Source organism: Schistocerca americana, chromosome 8 (assembly GCF_021461395.2).
Source record: "Schistocerca americana isolate TAMUIC-IGC-003095 chromosome 8, iqSchAmer2.1, whole genome shotgun sequence".
Classification (NCBI taxonomy): Eukaryota; Metazoa; Arthropoda; class Insecta; order Orthoptera; family Acrididae; genus Schistocerca; species Schistocerca americana.
In genome coordinates this window covers 206,708,846-206,728,598 of record NC_060126.1, presented here as the reverse complement: position 1 = coordinate 206,728,598, position 19,753 = coordinate 206,708,846, and the positions used below count along the sequence as shown (strand labels likewise).

General features: G+C 38.1%; 1 protein-coding gene across 1 annotated transcript in view; it reads left to right on the top strand.

The window, feature by feature from the left end:
* The window catches only part of LOC124544672 (cadherin-23), a 401,035-nt gene that overhangs the window by 314,452 nt on the left and 66,830 nt on the right, over positions 1-19,753 (top strand). The window contains exons 15-16 of the mRNA XM_047123296.1: positions 11,291-11,482; positions 15,876-16,070. Coding sequence (XP_046979252.1) covers positions 11,291-11,482; positions 15,876-16,070 — 387 coding nt within the window. The remainder of the gene's footprint in view (positions 1-11,290; positions 11,483-15,875; positions 16,071-19,753) is intronic.

Sequence of the window (19,753 nt, the reverse complement as noted above, 5' to 3'; positions counted from 1 at the left end):
TGGGCAGTTCATACTCCTGCCATGAATGTGGCTGCAGTGCCAGATGATACCAGTGCAGGTGCATTGTGTTGTTTGCATGTATTTTTGCCAGCAATAGATTTATTGGAAACATTTTGCTGGTGCCTCTTTGTGTGTCCAAGTAAATAATTGCACCAGTGTTGTTGTTGATCCAGTCAGTGATAATGTTGTAAATTTCCTTTTGATTGTCACTGAGGAGTGGTTTGTTGTGAGCAATGCATTGAAATAGTTTGTAGATGTTGTTGCTTTTTTCCTTTGTAAATTTGAACTTTAACAGACTGATAGCATCTTTTTGTGGTACTTGCATCCCAAGTTGTACTAAGGTCTGGTTGTTTATTCCTAAACATTTATCTACTAGGTGTTTTATTGAAGATGTTGTCATTGAATTTGGTGGTCAGTTCAAGATGAGCTTGTTGAATTTGGTACAGTATGTCATCACTCATATTCTCATTGAAGGAGTCCTGTAGCTGTTTTGGATTCGATGGATTACATGTTGTTGGAATTATGACAAATAAGTCTCTCATTTGTTCAGCTTAGGCTGCAAGTGAGGCTTCCTGTTGTGTTGACTCCCAGTGGTTGTCATTTTCCAGTAGTCCTGAGCATTGGCATGCTTCTCTATACATCATGCATAAGTAACAGTCAACAGTCTTGAGATCTGTGAAACTTGTTGGTCCCTGTTTTTCATGTAGCAGTATCCGGAGATAGAAACATTAGGCGTTGTTGGGATTTACAGTGTATACTTGGCCTAGTGCACCAGTTTTCATGATTCCTGGATGATCTTCTACTGTAATTCCTTGTTTTTGTCATTGAAAGTTTTTTCTTGTTTTGTTCCATGTAAGATAGGAAGGGTCTTTGATATATAGTAATGTTTTCGCGAATGGGTCCGTTTGGCACAGTTGGTAAAAAGCTGTTAATGTTGTTTTCTGAGGAGATTGGCTTGCAGTTGTTCTGGTGATGTCTTTTGTGAAATAAACCCTCTCTCCATATGTACTGCTAGATGTTGCACAGATATTTGCATTTATGTATGAAAATACAAAAAATCCGATACACTGCTTCGTTACTGTTGATGCATCTGCCCATTTGGTATGTAAGAATTTCATTATTTCTGTTTTGTTGTTTGCTCCCTTTGGCTATTTGAAATACTGCCATGTCACTGCCTTTGTTCACATACTTATGAACACACTTGATGGATTTCACTGGATTGCCATGTTCCACGTTTATGTGCACTTGGAACATTTTCTAAAGCATTGTGTTATATGGTACTACCCAGTGATTATTTCCAGTTGGTCACTGTCTCGTATTCACATTTTTTTTTTTTTTGTGTGTGTGATGGCACTGTTTTTGGGTGAATGCTTCAGTATTTGGGATAGCCATCAACTCCAACTCCAGTTTGTGAGTCATCCAAGTATGCTTTTGGGTAATTTTTTTGCACATTTTCCGTCACTCATACATGGCAAATTGGGGTTTAATGGCTGGCACAGTCTGTGAATCATGGTTTTCATTACTATGTCATACAGTTCCAGATTTTCTTGTGGATTGGGAAACTCAACTTGGATAATTTTGTCGTTATCCGTGGGATGAATTCTGTCATGTAGCCATATGAGATCGTGTGTGTGAGGCAGTCCTCATTTTTGCCATTCAATTATGCACATCCAAAATCTAACAGTTCCATAGATGTGTTATATTTTGTGATGACTTCAATAAATCTCATTTGTTTTTGTTGAAAAACTTGAATTGTTATGGCATGTCGCTGCATGGGGACTTATCCTTATTGTAGTTGTTCTTTGATTTGTGGCCATAATGAGCTGAATGTGAATTTTATGAAGAGGTCAGATCGTTCATATTTTCTTATGTAAGTCAGGGCATCTTGAGTGTATTCATGCATGTGTGTCGGGCTTCCCATGTGTGATGAGGGTAAGATTACAATTGTTTCGATGTTGTCAATGTTTCCATCATTTATGATTGTGTCTCAAAGGTGGATGTTTTCGTCCATGAGTAGTTTCTTCTGATTCAGTCTTATGTAAAGCATCCATTCTGCTTCTACTTTTATATACTTATCTACCAGGAATTTTTGGAATAGACGATGAGTGTTGAGAATGTGGTTGTATGTTTCATTGTCACTGATCACTAAGCAGTAAGCATAGAACTCTTTGGAAGCGACTTTTTGTTTGTTTATACACCTGTTTGGGGTTGAATTTGTTTCACAGTAAAATGATAACTGTTCCCTTGTTGCAGAAGTATTAATGTATCTTAGGGGGCATTATAGGGATGGCGTGTCTCTGCAATGTGTTTTAGTCCTTGTTTTGTCTGTTGTACAGTTATGTCACAGCTTGTGTTTTCATTGTTCACAATTAGGACGGTGACTTCATCTATCTGAGGTGCACTAAATCAGCATTTGTATTCTCCAGGTTGTCTTTTGTCAGCTCAAATTATAACTTCATAGACACCACAAATTATTCTGTCCAGTGCAGATTTGAATATGTAAATCAGTTGATTGTATTTGTGAAAGATCCTCTGTACATCTTGGATTACTTCTCATCTCGATCCACTGATATTTAAGCACCGTTGATCAATTTCTGGTTCTTCATTTCTGATGAAATATACTTGCATTAATTTATGGTCTTCATTGGATAGTGGTAGTAATGATCCAGTGTTGTCATAGATGTGTCCTTGGATGGAAAAAACATAATCAATTTAAGTTCTCTTAATGTTGATTGAAGTGACACCAAGAGAAGTCATATGGAAGCAGACATTCTACACTTTTATATTATGAAGAAAGTGTTTTGATTCTGGAGTTTCCCAGTCATGTAACATAAAAATTCCTGTGGACGTGCTTCCACTGGTGGTAATTGAATTTTTCCAATCATGCAACAGAATTTTGGTGTTTCCTTTTGGATTTTTTTTTCATTGCAAAATCGGTAGATGTTGCACATGTTTCCAGTTACGATATTTTTGTGTCTGTTATATTCTTTCGTTGCATTATAGTTTAAAGCTTCATTTGTTAGGTTTTACTGTTTACTTGTCCTTGTCTGTGCTTCTTGTAGGGTGATATTTTTATGGCTGGCTTGAGTTTGCGGTCCTTTATTATAAGATTGTGTCACAGTTCATAATTCTTCAGTTCATTCATTTCATTGTTCTTCAGCTTCTCTGCTTCTTACGGTGCTCATTCTCATTCATTGGAAACTTAAAAGCGCCTCTCTTCATATGTTTTGTTTTTTTGCTGTTATTTTTGTTTTCACTGCTTTGTGCCTCTCTTCATATGTTTTGTTTTTTTGCTGTTATTTTTGTTTTCACTGCTTTGCTTCATCTGTTTTTTTTTTTCTTGCTGTTCTTTTTGTTTTCACTGTTTTGTTTCAGAACTAGCTAGATCCCCTCCTCCTTTATCGTTGGGCATTGTCTAAAATATAAATCAAACCAACTTTATATATTAATAAACACACTAAGTACACTTTACACACTTTATTTTTTGTTTGTATTCAGTCACTGTATCATTTTGACTCTAGTCATGGTTGAACTACAGACAACATGATCCGTGTATTCCTTCCTGGTGAAATGACTGGAACTGATCGGCTGTCAGACCGTCGCCATCTAATAGGTGCTGCTCATGCATGGTTGTTTACATCGTTGGGTGGGTTTAGTGACATGTCTGAACAGTTATAGGTACTGTGTCTGTGGTACAATATCCACAGTCAACGCCTGTCTTCAGGAGTTCTGGGAGCTGGGGTGATACAAAACATTTTTTGATGTGTATATTATATTTTGAAAAACTGTTAATATTAGAAGTATCCAGAATTATTATATTATTGTTCCCTCACATTTTTTTTCCTACTTCTGTCAGACTCTTTTTATTTATGTGGTGGTTGACTTTCACAGTGTGTTGGATTGCGTCCATCATGGTAGTGTGCAATGCTAAAGTATTCCTTGCAGCAGATGCGTTGGATGTAGGGGCCTTCCTTCATGCCAGTATTTCCTGACAAGTACTCATTGGAATATAGAATTGGTTCTCATTTATGAAACCACCTATATCACAGTCAGTTTTAAAGTGTACCATGCATATAGTAACGTTGGGTGGAATATTGGAGCCAACAGCTGATTATACACAAGGCAATGAATCTTCATGATATTAATTTGATGGTTTGGTTCTTGTAGTGTTTTGAGTGTTGGTCAATAATTTTGCAAGATTGCAATGAAGTTCTGCATATTGGAAAAGAAAAGCAATGCTCATCAATAAACATTAAATCATACATAATTTCCCCCTTCATGAATTTAATAGGGGGAAAAAAGTAAAGTCATGTCGAATGTATAGGTTGTAAATACCAGTTGCCCTCAGTATCTGAAAGAAGCCCTTGAATATGAGTCACTTTCAGGGCCCTCCAACTAGTATATTGAGACTTGTCAAAGTTGGTAGGACACAAATTTGTTCTCCCCTTGATGTGTCAGCGATAAATGTTCCTTCTCAAATAGCTTGTGACAGCAATTAAATGTAGTCATACAATGAACCAAGCTTTGCTATGGTAAATGAGTTGCTGTGTCCTTGTACAGTGAGTCACGTTATACAATTTGGTTGAATGTATCATACAAAAGCTGACAAGGAAGATAATGAGGCTCACTAGTGGCACAAAATGAAAACATTTCACAGAAATTTAATAAAATTATTTGAACATGCGACCATGCCATGATGTAACTGTGGGGATGGATAGTGTTAGTATAAATGGGTATAATTTAGCATATTACACTTGTTGGTCTAGGATGGATAAAGGAGGAGTTGCCTTTCTTATAAAACAAGGGTATAAATACAAAACTGTAGAAGTAAGCAAATTTTGTGTTGATCAGCACTTTGAGGTTTGTGCATGTGAACTTCATTTAGATAAGGTAGTATTGATATTAGCAACAGTCTACAGGTCCCCATTAGGAGACTGGGAGCTATTCAGAAAAAAGTTTGACTCCAGCTGTTGTTGTTAATCTTTGGTGATTTCAATGTAAATTTCCTAAGTCATTCTGATGGGAAAGTGAACTAGAAGTGTTATTAACAACATATAACTTAGAATCAGTTGTCAATTTCCCTACATGTATATCTCAGGACAGTAGCACTCTAATAGATAATGTATTTGTACAGAAAGAGGATGTAAAACAAACACATGCTTTCCCTGTGGTAAATGGATTGTCAGACCATGATGCACAACTGATTAACTTACAAAACCTAACAGGGTGTACAGCTCAGAAACCATTTAGTAAAAAGTGTGAGGTTGCTCAACCCAGTATCTATAGAGCACTCCAGAGAAAGCTTAAGAAATGTTAATTGGGGAGATGTATATAATGACAAATGCAACATGTTTCTTGATAAATTTATATCCCTTTTGAACATTGTTTCCCAAAGAAAATTACTAAATGTAGTACCACTCATTTTTCAAAGAAACATTGGATTACTACAGGTATTAAAGCGTCTTCAGAAAGAAAAAGAAAACATTAGGAGACAGAAAGAATTAGTAAAGATCCACAAGTAGCTTTACAGTATAAAAATTATTGTAATACACTGAGAAAAGTTGTAAGGAAATCAAGAAATATGTATGTTAGAGAAGAAATTAACAACTCCGCCAGTAAAATCAAATCAATGTGGAATGTTGTTAGATGGGAGACAGGAAAAGTAACCACTGGGGTAGGCAGTACTGCTATTAAAGAGAATGAGACCATATTAACCAACAGTACACAAGTAGCTAATGTATTTAACAACCATTTCTTAAGCGTAGGAGAAAAAATTGCTGAGAATAGTTCAAAAGAAAAAACCAGGAAGTACACTGAAGAGAGAGTTTTGAAAAATATTAGTCAGATTAAGTTTCACCTAACAACCTCTTGTGAAATAAGTAAAATTATGAAATCTTTTAAAAATAAATGTTCTGTTGAAGCAGTGACATCTTTAATAAGATATTAAAACAATGTGGAGCAATTACAGCTGATGTTCTGAGTCACATACGTAATGCATCACTAATTCAAGGTATTTTCCCAGACAGGTTAAAATATGCCATTGTCAGGCCTCTCTACAAAAAGGGGGCACCACACATGTCAATAAATATCGGCCAGAATCCTTGCTTACAGTATTTTCAAAAATCTTCAAGAAAATAATGTACTCAAGAGTGGTTAGCCATCTCAACAGTGATGGGATACTTAGTAAATCACAGTTCGGATTTCAAAAATGCTGTTCCACTGAGACAGCAATATACAGTTTCACTGCCCACATAATAAAGTCTTTAAATAGTAAAACGTCACCAACAGGAATTTTCTGTGACTTGTCCAAAGCATTTGATTATGTGAACCATAACATTATGTTACAGAAATTACAATTCTATGGTATAAACGGAATAGCTTATGAGTGGTTTAAGTTATATCTACAGAACATGAAACGAAAAGTTTCTTCATATGGGCCAAGTGATTTAAATAAGTTTGCCACTTAACTGAGGTGAAATTATGTTAGGTGTTCCACAGGGTTCAATCATACACATGCATACTGTTCTTGATATATGTGAATGACCTCCCTTCTTATCTGAAACAAGAAGCTGAACTGACACTGTTTGCTGATGATACAAGCACCATTATTAATCTAGTAAAAGAAACTACAATTTAAAACAATACAAATAAGATCTTTGGAGAAGTCATTAATTGGTTTTCTGCAAATGGGCTTGCTCTAAACTTTGAAAAAACACAGTACATCCAATTTTCTGCTGCAAAAACTACAGTTCCTTTGCTAAATATAACACACCAACAGAAGTCAGTAGACAGGGTAGAAGGTACTAAGTTTTTGGGTGTACATATAGATGAGAATCTTAATTGAAAAATTCATATTTTGGATCTTTTGAAATGACTATGTTCAGCAATTTTTGCAATCAGAATAATTGCCAATTTTGAGGATATAGAAATTAGTAAGCTAACGTACTTTGCATACTCTCACTCTCTGATGTCAATGGAGTAATATTTTGTGGTAACTCAACACTTACAAGGGGAGGCCATGACGTTTGGAACGTGAATTTACTATAAAAAAACTTCGTACACTCGTAGTACTCCTTGAGGACAACAAAATGTGTAAGCAGTAGCGCATACTTGTCAAGCGTTATTGATAAAATTACAACATAATTTCGGTCGTCAAATATATACCTGTGAGTGGCCATTTTTACCATGAAGCGGCGGCAGCTGAGTCGGCTGTCACGGTAACTCAGTGTGTTCGGTCAGAGGGTTAGCTGCCCTCTGTAATAAAAAAAACTGAGTTAATGGATCAACGGTGAACTGAAATGGGTGTCTTGCGATATCCACCCCGACCAGATACAATGAACGGGGGGGGGGGGGGGGGGGGGGGGGGGGGGGAGTGATTAGAATTCAAGCCCCATAGTCGCTGGATCGATAGATCGAGTCCCATTTGCCAGTTTTTTTTTTTTCAACGCAGTCATTTTCTTTACTATTTATATTACAATTGATATAATGGGAAAAATACATGTAATTGGATGAACTTTTATTAAATTTACAATGCTATTTGGCAGTCTACAAATTTTTATTATAACAAATGATATAATATTAATAACTATTAAATGACCAAATGCATAAAGTGATACTAAAAATGTGTGCTTATCTGTGTCTTCAAAATTGCTCATATTTAATTGAAAGAGAACGAGAAATTGTTTCTCGTGAAGATGCTATTAAAATACAGTCGATACTTCATGACCAATTATCAGCGCTGATATTTAACGGAACGCTATGCATGGTCTGCTTCCAAATTATCGTCCGAAAGAGAGGTTTTTGAAATGTTAAAGAGGTTTATTTTTCCACAGAAAATCTCAAAAGACCTTGCGTATGCGGGAATATAGCATTTATTCAATGCAGCTGGTGCCATTTTACGTTACGTTTTCCATGTTTTTACGAAAAATATCATCCTACAACTTGTACTCGTAAGGTTGAATGCGATGATTAATTGTTCATCTTTCGAAAGCCGTATGTGCCAGTCAAAACTTGGAGGTAACAAGTCGCTTTGGGCTCCTTCGAGGTATAAGGGCTTTCTCAAATCATGGACAAGCATACATTTTCAGTATCACTTTATGTGTTTGGTCATTTACTAGTCGATAGTTATGAATATTATATTATTTGCGATTATAAAAATTTGTAGACTGCCAAATAACAGTGTAAATTTAATAAAAGTTCATCTGATTACACATATTTTTCCCATGATATCAATTGTAATATAAATAGTAAAGAATATGACTGTGTTAGAGGTTTAAAAAAAAAAAACAATGAACAGGATTCGACGCATCATCCCGCGATTACGGGGCTTGAATGCTAACCCCTCGGCTGATGCCGCTTCATGGTAATAATGAGCATGCACAGGTATATATTTGACGACCGAAATTATCTTGCGATTTTCTCAATAACACTTGAGAAGTACGCGATACTGCTTACACATGCTGTTGTCCTCATGGAGTACTATGAGTGTACGATGTTTGCAGTAAATCCGCGTTCCAAAGATAGTGGCCTCCCCTTGTTAGACAAAAAGTATTCTCTGATCAAAAGAAAGTGGTTAGACTAATGTGTTGGATTCATAGTTGCACATCTTGTAGGCATCTTTTTGAAGGATTGGGAATTCTTACAACAGCCTCATGGTACATTTACTCACTAATGAAATTTGTTCTCAACAACATGGGCCAGTTTAAAAACAACAGTGACATTCATGATTATAATACCAGAGAAAATAAAGACTTAAACTATTAATTACTCAACCTATCTTTGGCACAGAAAGGGGTAAAATATGCTACTATAAAAATTTTTGGCAAATTACCAGATGAAATAAAATGTGTAACAGACAGCAGTAATAGCTTCAAAAATAAATAGAAATCATATCTCCTTGACAACTCATTCTGTACCACCAACATTTTGGCTGTTGTCACAAACAGCTTTCATCAGGGTAACTATTCAATGAGAGTCCATCCACAAAAGGATGACTACGACCTTTCCGTCTCTCTCTCTCTCTCTCTCTCTCACCCCCCCCCCCCCCCCCCCCCCATATGTGCCTATCTCTGATGTTTCTCTTCCACCCTCATGTTCACTATCACCATAGATATTGTTTACACTTTCAGTTATATCTCATTACCTTTCTTACCTGATTTCCTCTGTCTTAATTTAATAGTTTCTTTAATTGCAACAGCATTGTAGCAGTTTGTATTGTCACTATCATTATTATTAGTGTTGTAATGATGATCACTGTTCCCTTCCACATTGTCTTATTATTATAGGCCTTGCAATCAGATTTTATACTGATCATACTTTTATCATGCACTTTAACCAGTAAGTAGTGTAAGGTATTTTATGTTTGGAAACCTACAAAGATAGCCTGAATAGCTGTATGAATAGACCATATCACCCTTATTGTCTTAGCCTAAATAAATGAACAGATAGTAAATTAATAGAGGCAAAACTGGTAAGTTGATCATTTTTAACATAAATGAGTAACATCCTGTGATGTTCACTACAAGAAAAAATACACTCCTGGAAACGGAAAAAAGAACACATTGACACCGGTGTGTCAGACCCACCATACTTGCTCCGGACACTGCGAGAGGGCTGTACAAGCAATGATCACACGCACGGCACAGCGGACACACCAGGAACCGCGGTGTTGGCCGTCGAATGGCGCTAGCTGCACAGCATTTGTGCACCGCCGCCGTCAGTGTCAGCCAGTTTGCCGTGGCATACGGAGCTCCATCGCAGTCTTTAACACTGGTAGCATGCCGCGACAGCGTGGACGTGAACCGTATGTGCAGTTGACGGACTTTGAGCGAGGGCGTATAGTGGGCATGCGGGAGGCCGGGTGGACGTACCGCCGAATTGCTCAACACGTGGGGCGTGAGGTCTCCACAGTACATCGATGTTGTCGCCAGTGGTCGGCGGAAGGTGCACGTGCCCGTCGACCTGGGACCGGACCGCAGCGACGCACGGATGCACGCCAAGACCGTAGGATCCTACGCAGTGCCGTAGGGGACCGCACCGCCACTTCCCAGCAAATTAGGGACACTGTTGCTCCTGGGGTATCGGCGAGGACCATTCGCAACCGTCTCCATGAAGCTGGGCTACGGTCCCGCACACCGTTAGGCCGTCTTCCGCTCACGCTCCAACATCGTGCAGCCCGCCTCCAGTGGTGTCGCGACAGGCGTGAATGGAGGGACGAATGGAGACGTGTCGTCTTCAGCGATGAGAGTCGCTTCTGCCTTGGTGCCAATGATGGTCGTATGCGTGTTTGGCGCCGTGCAGGTGAGCGCCACAATCAGGACTGCATACGACCGAGGCACACAGGGCCAACACCCGGCATCATGGTGTGGGGAGCGATCTCCTACACTGGCCGTACACCACTGGTGATCGTCGAGGGGACACTGAATAGTGCACGGTACATCCAAACCGTCAGCGAACCCATCGTTCTACCATTCCTAGACCGGCAAGGGAACTTGCTGTTCCAACAGGACAATGCACGTCCGCATGTATCCCGTGCCACCCAACGTGCTCTAGAAGGTATAAGTCAACTACCCTGGCCAGCAATATCTCCGGATCTGTCCCCCATTGAGCATGTTTGGGACTGGATGAAGCGTCGTCTCACGCGGTCTGCACGTCCAGCACGAACGCTGGTCCAACTGAGGCGCCAGGTGGAAATGGCATGGCAAGCCGTTCCACAGGACTACATCCAGCATCTCTACAATCGTCTCCATGGGAGAATAGCAGCCTGCATTGCTGCGAAAGGTGGATATACACTGTACTAGTGCCGACATTGTGCATGCTCTGTTGCCTGTGTCTATGTGCCTGTGGTTCTGTCAGTGTGATCATGTGATGTATCTGACCCCAGGAATGTGTCAATAAAGTTTCCCCTTCCTGGGACAATGAATTCACGATGTTCTTATTTCAATTTCCAGGAGTGTATTATGTACACATATCTTCTCATGTCATTTGTTTGACGTGTCACATATCATGTTGTACACTTCCGTTCACTGAGTGATTGAGTAGATCAGTAAAGATACCAATACAATTAACCTTGTGTGTGTGTGTGTGTGTGTGTGTGTGTGTGTGTGTGTGTGTGTGCGCGTGCGCGTGCATGTGTGTACGCGTGCGTGTGTGTACGCACGCGCATGCGAGTGCATGTGTAACGTAGAACTGTGTTGATTATATATAGTATATTTATTTTGTAATGATAGTGTCAATGTGCACAAAGAATAGGGTACTACTTTTGTTGAACACAGAGATTGTACATTCACAGGTGGCACGGCCATTGGACCACCAGGCAGCTGCTATCATAATCCTGACAGTGCAAGCTCAAGACAAGAATGCTGAAGAGATGATTGAGCAGCAAGTTGCCACAGCAGAAGTAACTATCTACGTTCAGGCTCATTCTGATTCCAACCCTGTCTTCACCATGTCTGGATGGTCACATATAAATCCAGTTATAAGGGTTAGTTGAGAAAGCAGCATGTAAATCTTTAACTTATTGTTACTTTTAACCACATCTACTTATGAAGATTTGTAATAGTGAGAGAATAAACTACCACTTACCAGGTAGATGCAGTCATATACAAGGATCAAATTTGGACAAAAATACTATCTTTCAGAAGCAGAAATTCTGTCTGAACCCTTTCGCAGGGCATAGTGGATATACTTCCCACTTAACATATTTCTTTAACCATTTGAGGAAATATGTTTTAGCACTTCTTATGCTTGTGGCATCTAGTGGAAATCTGCTGCACCAGCTGTAGTTTCTGTTTTTTGTGGAATATAGCCTTCAGAACTGCGGGAAGTATATATCCCACCAAATGATGGTGTTTTATTGGAAAGTATATTTACTACTAAAGTAGTTTCATGAAGTGGCTTGGGAAATGTACGTACCACAAAATTAATTTGCCATTTGTGGTCCTTGGGAAGTATACTTACCACCAACTTAAGGGTATCCCAAAGCTTTTGGGAATATGTCTTATCACCTCTGCCTATCCCTGACATTGTATGGTAGTACACTTCACTGGAAACTGCTACAACAATCAGCTTCTGTTTGTCATGGGATCACTACTGTTGTTGGAACACATTGCTTCACTGCTGCAATATACATTATTGTGATCTGTGTCAGCTCATACCGTTATGGTTTGATAAAGGTTGTAGGATTGTTTTCACATTGTGAGCAGTATACTTTAATATCGGTAACAATTATTTTTTAAATAAAGTAAAAGAAAACATAAAATATAAACAGAAAACACTTATTTGTTTCCCCCCTCCCGTGTAATGGTAACACATAACAGCTCACAAAAGGGAAGTGAGAAATCCATTTAATGCCATAATTCTAATACTCACAAAGGTGCCTTGGTAGTATATGTACTATACCATAGCTTTAGGAAAAAAAAATGAATAAATAAATAAATAAAATAAAATAAAAAAATAAAAAATAAAATAAAATAAAATAATCAAAAAATAATTATTGACAGTTGACCACAATTCTAATAGACAAGCAAAACAATGGTCTTCACTGAGTTGTTACAAAAAATGCATCCTTGAAATGGTTAAAAAAATGAAAAAACTGAAAAAAGAGAACTGTTCAAGGATCAGTTACAAAGACCACCTGTGTCTGTTTGTCAAAAGAGACAGAAAAAGATGAAGTTATCATAAATGAGAGGACAACGGACAAGTCAGCTGAGGAAGGATATGCTAGAATTTACATCTAAATATATGTTCTGAGGGTACTTAGAATTGTACCACTTGTTAAGATTTTTTCCAATTACAATTGCATGTGAAGCATGGCTTTGTGCACACTGTAATTAGTGTAATCATATCTTTGTAGTTTCTAGGAGGCTGAAATAGATTTCTAGATTCTCTACATTACAATCATCCTTGAAACATCAAAAATAAGCTTTCATGGGGTAATTGGCATCTTATCTTCAAGCAACAGCCAGTTCAGGTCTTTCAGCATTTCTGTGATGCTCTTTGTGTCAAACAAATGTGACCATTCATCGTCCCCATCTGTGAATATGAGGATAATGATGATGGAAAAAAAAAAGGAAAAAGTGTTTGTTTTGTAAATAACTTGACATAGTGGGATATAAATTTAGTCCAGTGATCCTCCAGCTTTTGCATCCCATTTGAAAAATAGGTTCTGTGAAACTCTGCAAAATGCTCACTGACTGCATTGGATGCAAATTTCTTCCCAGAAAGTCAAAGTTTTAAGTTAGGGAACAAGAAGGACTAACTTGTGGCTAAGTCTGGTGAATAGGGTGGATGAGAAACCAACTGAAACACACATCCATGCAATTTTCACCATTGTTATCATTGTGGTTTCAGAAAATGTATTATCCTGGAGGAAGAGCATCTTTTTTTCATACCAACAAGCGTAATAGTGTCCAATTATGATTCTGCCTTTTTCCAAGACGTCTATGAATTATTCCTTAGGAATCGAAAAAGACAGTGACCATCACCTTACCATGTGTCAAAATGGTCTTTACCTTCTTTGGTTCACTGTCACCAGCCTTTGTCCATTGTTTTGACAAACGTTTTGACTCTGGTGTGGAATGAGGGAGCCAGGTTTCAATGATAAGTCACTAATCAGTACACAAAGTCTTGTGAATTGTGACTAAATGTCTCTAGACATTGTGCTGATATGTTGGGTCAGGTGAACGTATGATCGACTATGAGTAGTCATGGCACCCATCTCACACACAGCTTCTTCATAGTCAGTACTCCACGCAGGGTATTATGTATTTGTCAAGTTGAGATGCCTGCAGTCTCAGCAATCTCATGAAGTTTATTTGATGCTCGTAAATCACTGTATCATGGATTTTGTCAATGGTTTCCTTTGCAGTGGCCCTAATTGGATGGCCAGAGTGTGCTTCATCTTCAGTGCTTGCCAGATTACATTTAAATTCATTCATCCAAAAGTAAGAGGTCTTCAATGATGGTGCAAAGTCTGCATTAACTTCATCCCATTCAGTTTTGATTTGTACAGCAATCCAACCATTTAAACATAAATGTTTCTTAAGAGCACAAAATTCAGTTTTCTCCATTTTCAATCGAAGTCAACACACTGTCAATCCAGAACTGTGCACTGTACAATTATGATTCTTTATACAATCCTTGGATTATCAGCCATGAAGGTACAACAAAAATGTTCCATTCTTTCATGGATATTTATCAGACTTATCAAACCAACCTGATATGTTCAAATTGCCTGTTAGCCTTGCTTGGAATGTGTCAGAAACACATGAGTCGTATTCTAATATGAAATATACAAGAGATTTGTATGCTGTCTCCTTTGTAGACTGGCCACATTTGGCCGACATACTGCCAATGAGCAAAAATCTGTTGCCTGCTTTACTTGCAACTGTGCCTGTGTGATCATTTTATTTCATATTCATACCAGTTTTTACACCCAGATATTTGTAGGAGATGGCTAATTACAGTTGTGACTCAATGACTGTGTAGTCATAAGAACCTACTTTACTGGATTTTGTGAAATGCACAATTTTACATTTCTCAACAGTTAAAACATGTTGCCAATTGCCCCACAATGAAATCTTATCGAGATCTGACTGGATATTTGTGCCACTTTTTCTTTCAGATAATACTTCACAATAGAGAACTGCAACATCTGCATCTGTTAATATACATGACTAATATTATGAAAAAGATAGAAGCAGGTTATCAATATTTAAGGAAGTTTGAAGGTGGTGTTATAGTCAGCGCATGAGCAATGGGACACAGCATCTCTGAGGTAGTGATGAAGTGGGATTTTCCCATACGACCATTTCACGATTGTACTGTGAATATCAGGAATCTGGTAAAACATCAGATCTCTGGCATCACTGTGACTGGAAAAAGATCCTACAAGAATGGGGCCAATGACAACTGAAGAGAATCATTAAGCATGACAGAAGTGCAAATCTTCTGCAAATTGCTGCAGATTTCAATACTGGGCCACCAACAAATGTCAGTGTGCAAACCATTCAATGAAACATCATCGATATGGGCTTTTGAAGCTGAAGGCCCACTTGTGTACTCTTGATGTCTGCACAATACAAAACTTGATGCCTCGTCTGGGCCTGTAATCACCAGTATTGGACTGTTGATGACTGGAAACATGTTGCTGGTCAGACAAGTCTTATTTCAAATTGCATCGAACAGATGGACATATACTGGTATGGAGACAACCTCCTGAATCCATCAATCCTGCATGTCAGCAGGGGACTATTCTAGATTGTAGAGGCTTTTTAATGGTGTGTCACGTGTGCAGTTGGACTGATATGGGACCCCTGATACGTCTAGACACTATTCTGACAAGTGACCCATACGTAAGCATCCTGTCTGATTATCTGCATCCATTCATGTCCATTGTATATTCTGACAGATTTGGGCAATTCCAGCAGGACAATGTGACACCCCACACATGCAAAATTGCTACAGAGTGGCTCCAGGAACACTCTTCTGAGTTTAAGCACTTCCGCTGGTCACCAGACTACCCAGATATGAACATTTTTGAGCATATCTGGAATGTCTTGCAACATGCATTTCAGAAGAGATCTCCACCCCCTTGTACTCTTACCAATTTATGGACAGCCCTGCAGGGTTCAGGGTGTCAGTTCCTTCCAGCACTACTTATTCAGCTATTAGTCGAGTTCATGCCAGATTGTGTTGCAGCATTTCTGCCTGCTCCAGGGGTGGGGGGACTGAGCTGAATTATGCAACTGTGAGACATATGAATGGAATATTTGTTGATGACTCTCATAATGCTTAACACTAAACCAGTTTGATGCTGTAAAAGTAGATAATACTTCATTTAAATTGTTTTTGTCTGACACACATTTTTATCACAGATCAGAGTCCCAGAGGAGCAGCCTATTGGAACAACTCTTCTTATGCTGTCAGCAGTGGACCCAACTTCTGGTCGACCTGTTACACGTTTTGAAGAAATAAAACAAGATGTTGCACAACAAACTTTCAGTATTGGTCTGCAGTCTGGAAATGTTGTTCTTAACAAAAGATTGGATTATGAAACACTTGACAATAAGGTAAGGCGCTGTCAAAGAAAGGTAACTTTGAAATTTTGTACAGCTTGCAATTATTGTCTTTCTTCTCCCAGCAGAATTTCCTTGGAACTTATGTAAGTGAAACATAGAAATGATCAGTCTACAATTTTAGTACATGTACATGTACAGCCAGGAGACATGCATGTAACAGAGAAATGCATGTGGAGTGAAGAATGACATCAAAAATTTTCTTCGTTTATTAATTCGAAAGATAATGCAGATTAACATAAATAAAAGAATGCTGTAACATAATAATCGAAATGTCTTGCATTATGAGATACCTATATGTACAAACTCAGGCTTAGTCTATATGACAATGATGGCTTAAAAATGTGTAGGTAGCAATTTTTTCTCTCCAAGGTGTACATTAATGTTACCATTGCATATCTCATATCTTCTGTCATTCAGGTTCAAACAGATGTAGATTTCGTAAGTTATGTAGAGAAGAAGGGCTACATGATATAGACTAGCACAGAGAGCTGCATGAAACTACCTGTGGAAATTAGATTTTATATTCTCTGAATTTACTTTTTTTGTGATTCTAAACCAAAAATTTGTAGCCCCTGTGAAAAACCCGTAAGATCAATGCTAACAATTCCCCAATTTTACATGTCTTCCTATTAAGGTTTTCCTCTATTCTAAGGTCTTACTTGATGTCTCACTTGACTTCGTCACATTTTCTACCTATTGCTGTTTCATGTGGCTGAACATGTTATAAGTGGCTCAAAAGACATATGGTTTGCACCATGGCAGTGGTAGAATTAAGGGAATATTTTAGACCGTTGTGGAGAGGAAGGTGTGGAAAGGAAATGCTGACTATGATCTGTGTTACTAACACAACTTACAACATTTTGCTTCACCACACAGTTATGTTATAATACTGCTAGGTTGCAGCAGTAATGGAAAAACAAGACAGTCAGTGCGGGGACCCAGCCACCACCTTTTCTTGTGCTGTTTATAACTCACTCTCATCTTCTTGCATGTATTTCTGATGTACTGTATTCAGCAACAACATCAATTGTCAATCTTTTAAATTCAAACACTGAGTATCAAAGAACATGCTCATTCATAATTGAGGAAACATTGCCCATTTCCATCTAGTGAGCTCTTGTTGGCTGGCGACGTGTTGTCACTCGATAACCAGCACAACCACTACACCACATTAACACACATAAAATGAGCTCACCTATTGGATGTGTGGAGAGGGGGATTTGCCCTTCAGTGGTAGAGTGCAGGTAGGGGTGAAAGAAATTTGTGAATTACTGAAAATGTACTTTTTGTGCAGATGATGTGCTATGACAGAGATGTCACATGGAAATAAAACAAGGGTTTTGTGATGGCATGCTTCCTCTCATGTAACCACTTAAGTGGATATTTTATGCCCATGCACCTGAGCCACATTCAGTAACCCCTCCCCCCCCCCCCCCCCTCTCTCCCTCTGCCCTCCTTCCCCCAGGCCCTCTGAATTGAGTTAAACTAATTTTGTTTGACTCTGTAGGATTATATGGTGTACAGTGAACATACATTTAATATAGCATGTGCCAAAAATGCAAAAACCTTCATTATCACATACTTCCTAACTATTGTAACATCATTGATTATAATTAACAATATTTACACATTTAATGTGAACATTACTCATCAACACTATAAAATTCCTTTTCCACTAGATAGTCTTTTAAGTTCTTTGAAAATTTAGTGTCATGTATGTTGTCAAGCAGCATTTTAGGCAGACTTCTTAGTAATTTGATACCTAAGTAATGGGAACCTTTTTCTAGCATTGTCAGTTGGTGGGGTATCCTTAGTATGTCATTCTTCCTCCATGTGTTGTGAGTGTGTACACAGCCATTTTTAGTCAACTCTGCACTATCTTTTGTGACATATAATATAGTTTTATATACGTACAAGGAGGAAAAAGATAAAATCCCTAGCCTTTTGAAGCAGTTTCGGCATGTTTCATGAGTCTTTCTTCTTAATGTGATTCTGACTGCTTTATTTTGTAATGCGAACACCCTTTTTATTTCTTGAATTTTTGAGTTTCCCCACACTACCATTCCATATTGCAGGTGTCGTTCAAAGAGTCCATGGTATACTGTGCACAATCTGTTTGTCTGCCTACTGTACTAGCTACCTCATTATAAACATGATGGGTCTGAGTTTCTTACAGACAGAATTAATATGTTATTTCCATTTCAACTTGTTATCTACAGTAATACCTAAGAATTTAGTGGATTTTAGTTCTTCTAGTCTTGTTTCATCCACCTCTAAACCCATGTGTACTGCCTTCTCCGTATTTGTGAACACTGCATGCATAGTCTTTTGTAGGTTTATAACAAACCCATTTTCCAGGAGCCACTCAGCAGCTGTGGTGTTTGCAGATATGTATGCTCTTCTCTCAAGCTGTGTCACAGTTTGGCCATTGTTCAGTATTGTCATGTCATGTGCATCCAATAGTTTCGCCTCTTTCTCTTCAACATCTATGTCATTAACACACAGATTAAACAGCAATGGCCCTGTTATCGATCCTTACAGCACTCCATATCTGATGGTTTGGTTTTTGAGTGATATTAATCCCCTTTTGATACATATTGCTTCCTATTGTGCAGGTATGATTGTATCCCCTTCCCTGCTTTCTCTCGAATACCATAGTTTTCCAATTTTCTTTTCAGTATTTCATGATAATAATGTCAAATGCTTCAGAGAGATCCAGAAACATTGCAGATACAACTTGTTTTCCTCTAAGGACTGAGGGATAGTATAATGTATTCGACTGGCAATTGCTGATTCTGTAGATCTACTCATCTTAAACCATGCTGTGATGGTATGAGAATGTTATATTTGTCCAGATAATTAACTAATCTATTATAGACCTACATAAGCATTTCCAGGATTTTTCAGAAACCTGATATCAGTAAAACTGACCTATAGTTGTCCAGGTTGTCCTTATCCCCTTTCTTGTACACTGGTATATCTTCAGTTATTCTGGAAAAATTCCATCTCTGAGAGTGCTATTTGCTGTGCTCAGCAATGGTGAGATTATTTGCTCACTTACTTGGTTTATTATATGATTCAATATTTTGTCATAACCAGTTGATTTCTTGGACTTCATTTTTCTGTATAGTTTTCCTCAGTTCATCTTCTGTGACTGGTTTCAAAAACATGGTTCTGCTTGATTTTTGTGATAATTTAGTGACCTTATTTTGTGGACTATTTCTTTCCAATTTTAAGTTCTCTATGAAATTTATATAGTCATCATTGAGTATGTTAGCTATATCTTTGCAATCTGTAACCACTGTCTTGTTTGTTTTCATAGACTTGCTATCTGTTTTTTTGTTTGATCCAGCCTTTTCCTGTTTTTCACCATTTGCATTCCAAGTTGCCTTTGTCTTGTTTCTTGAGTTCATTATGGTAGCATTAATTGCTCTTGATTTTGCCTCTCTTATTATTTTTCTATACTTCTTTTGTAGCATTTTATAATTTTCAGCTTCACTCCTCCGTCTCAGATCCTGCAGCTTCTTTTGCAGTTATATTATTTCACTGGTAATCATTTTGTCTGACCCTGCACCTTTTCTTGTCTCTTTACTTTAGGGAATGCAACATGAAAATGGTGTTCAATTGTTGTAACAAATGAATCATATTTTTCATTTACATTTTGCACCTGTAGG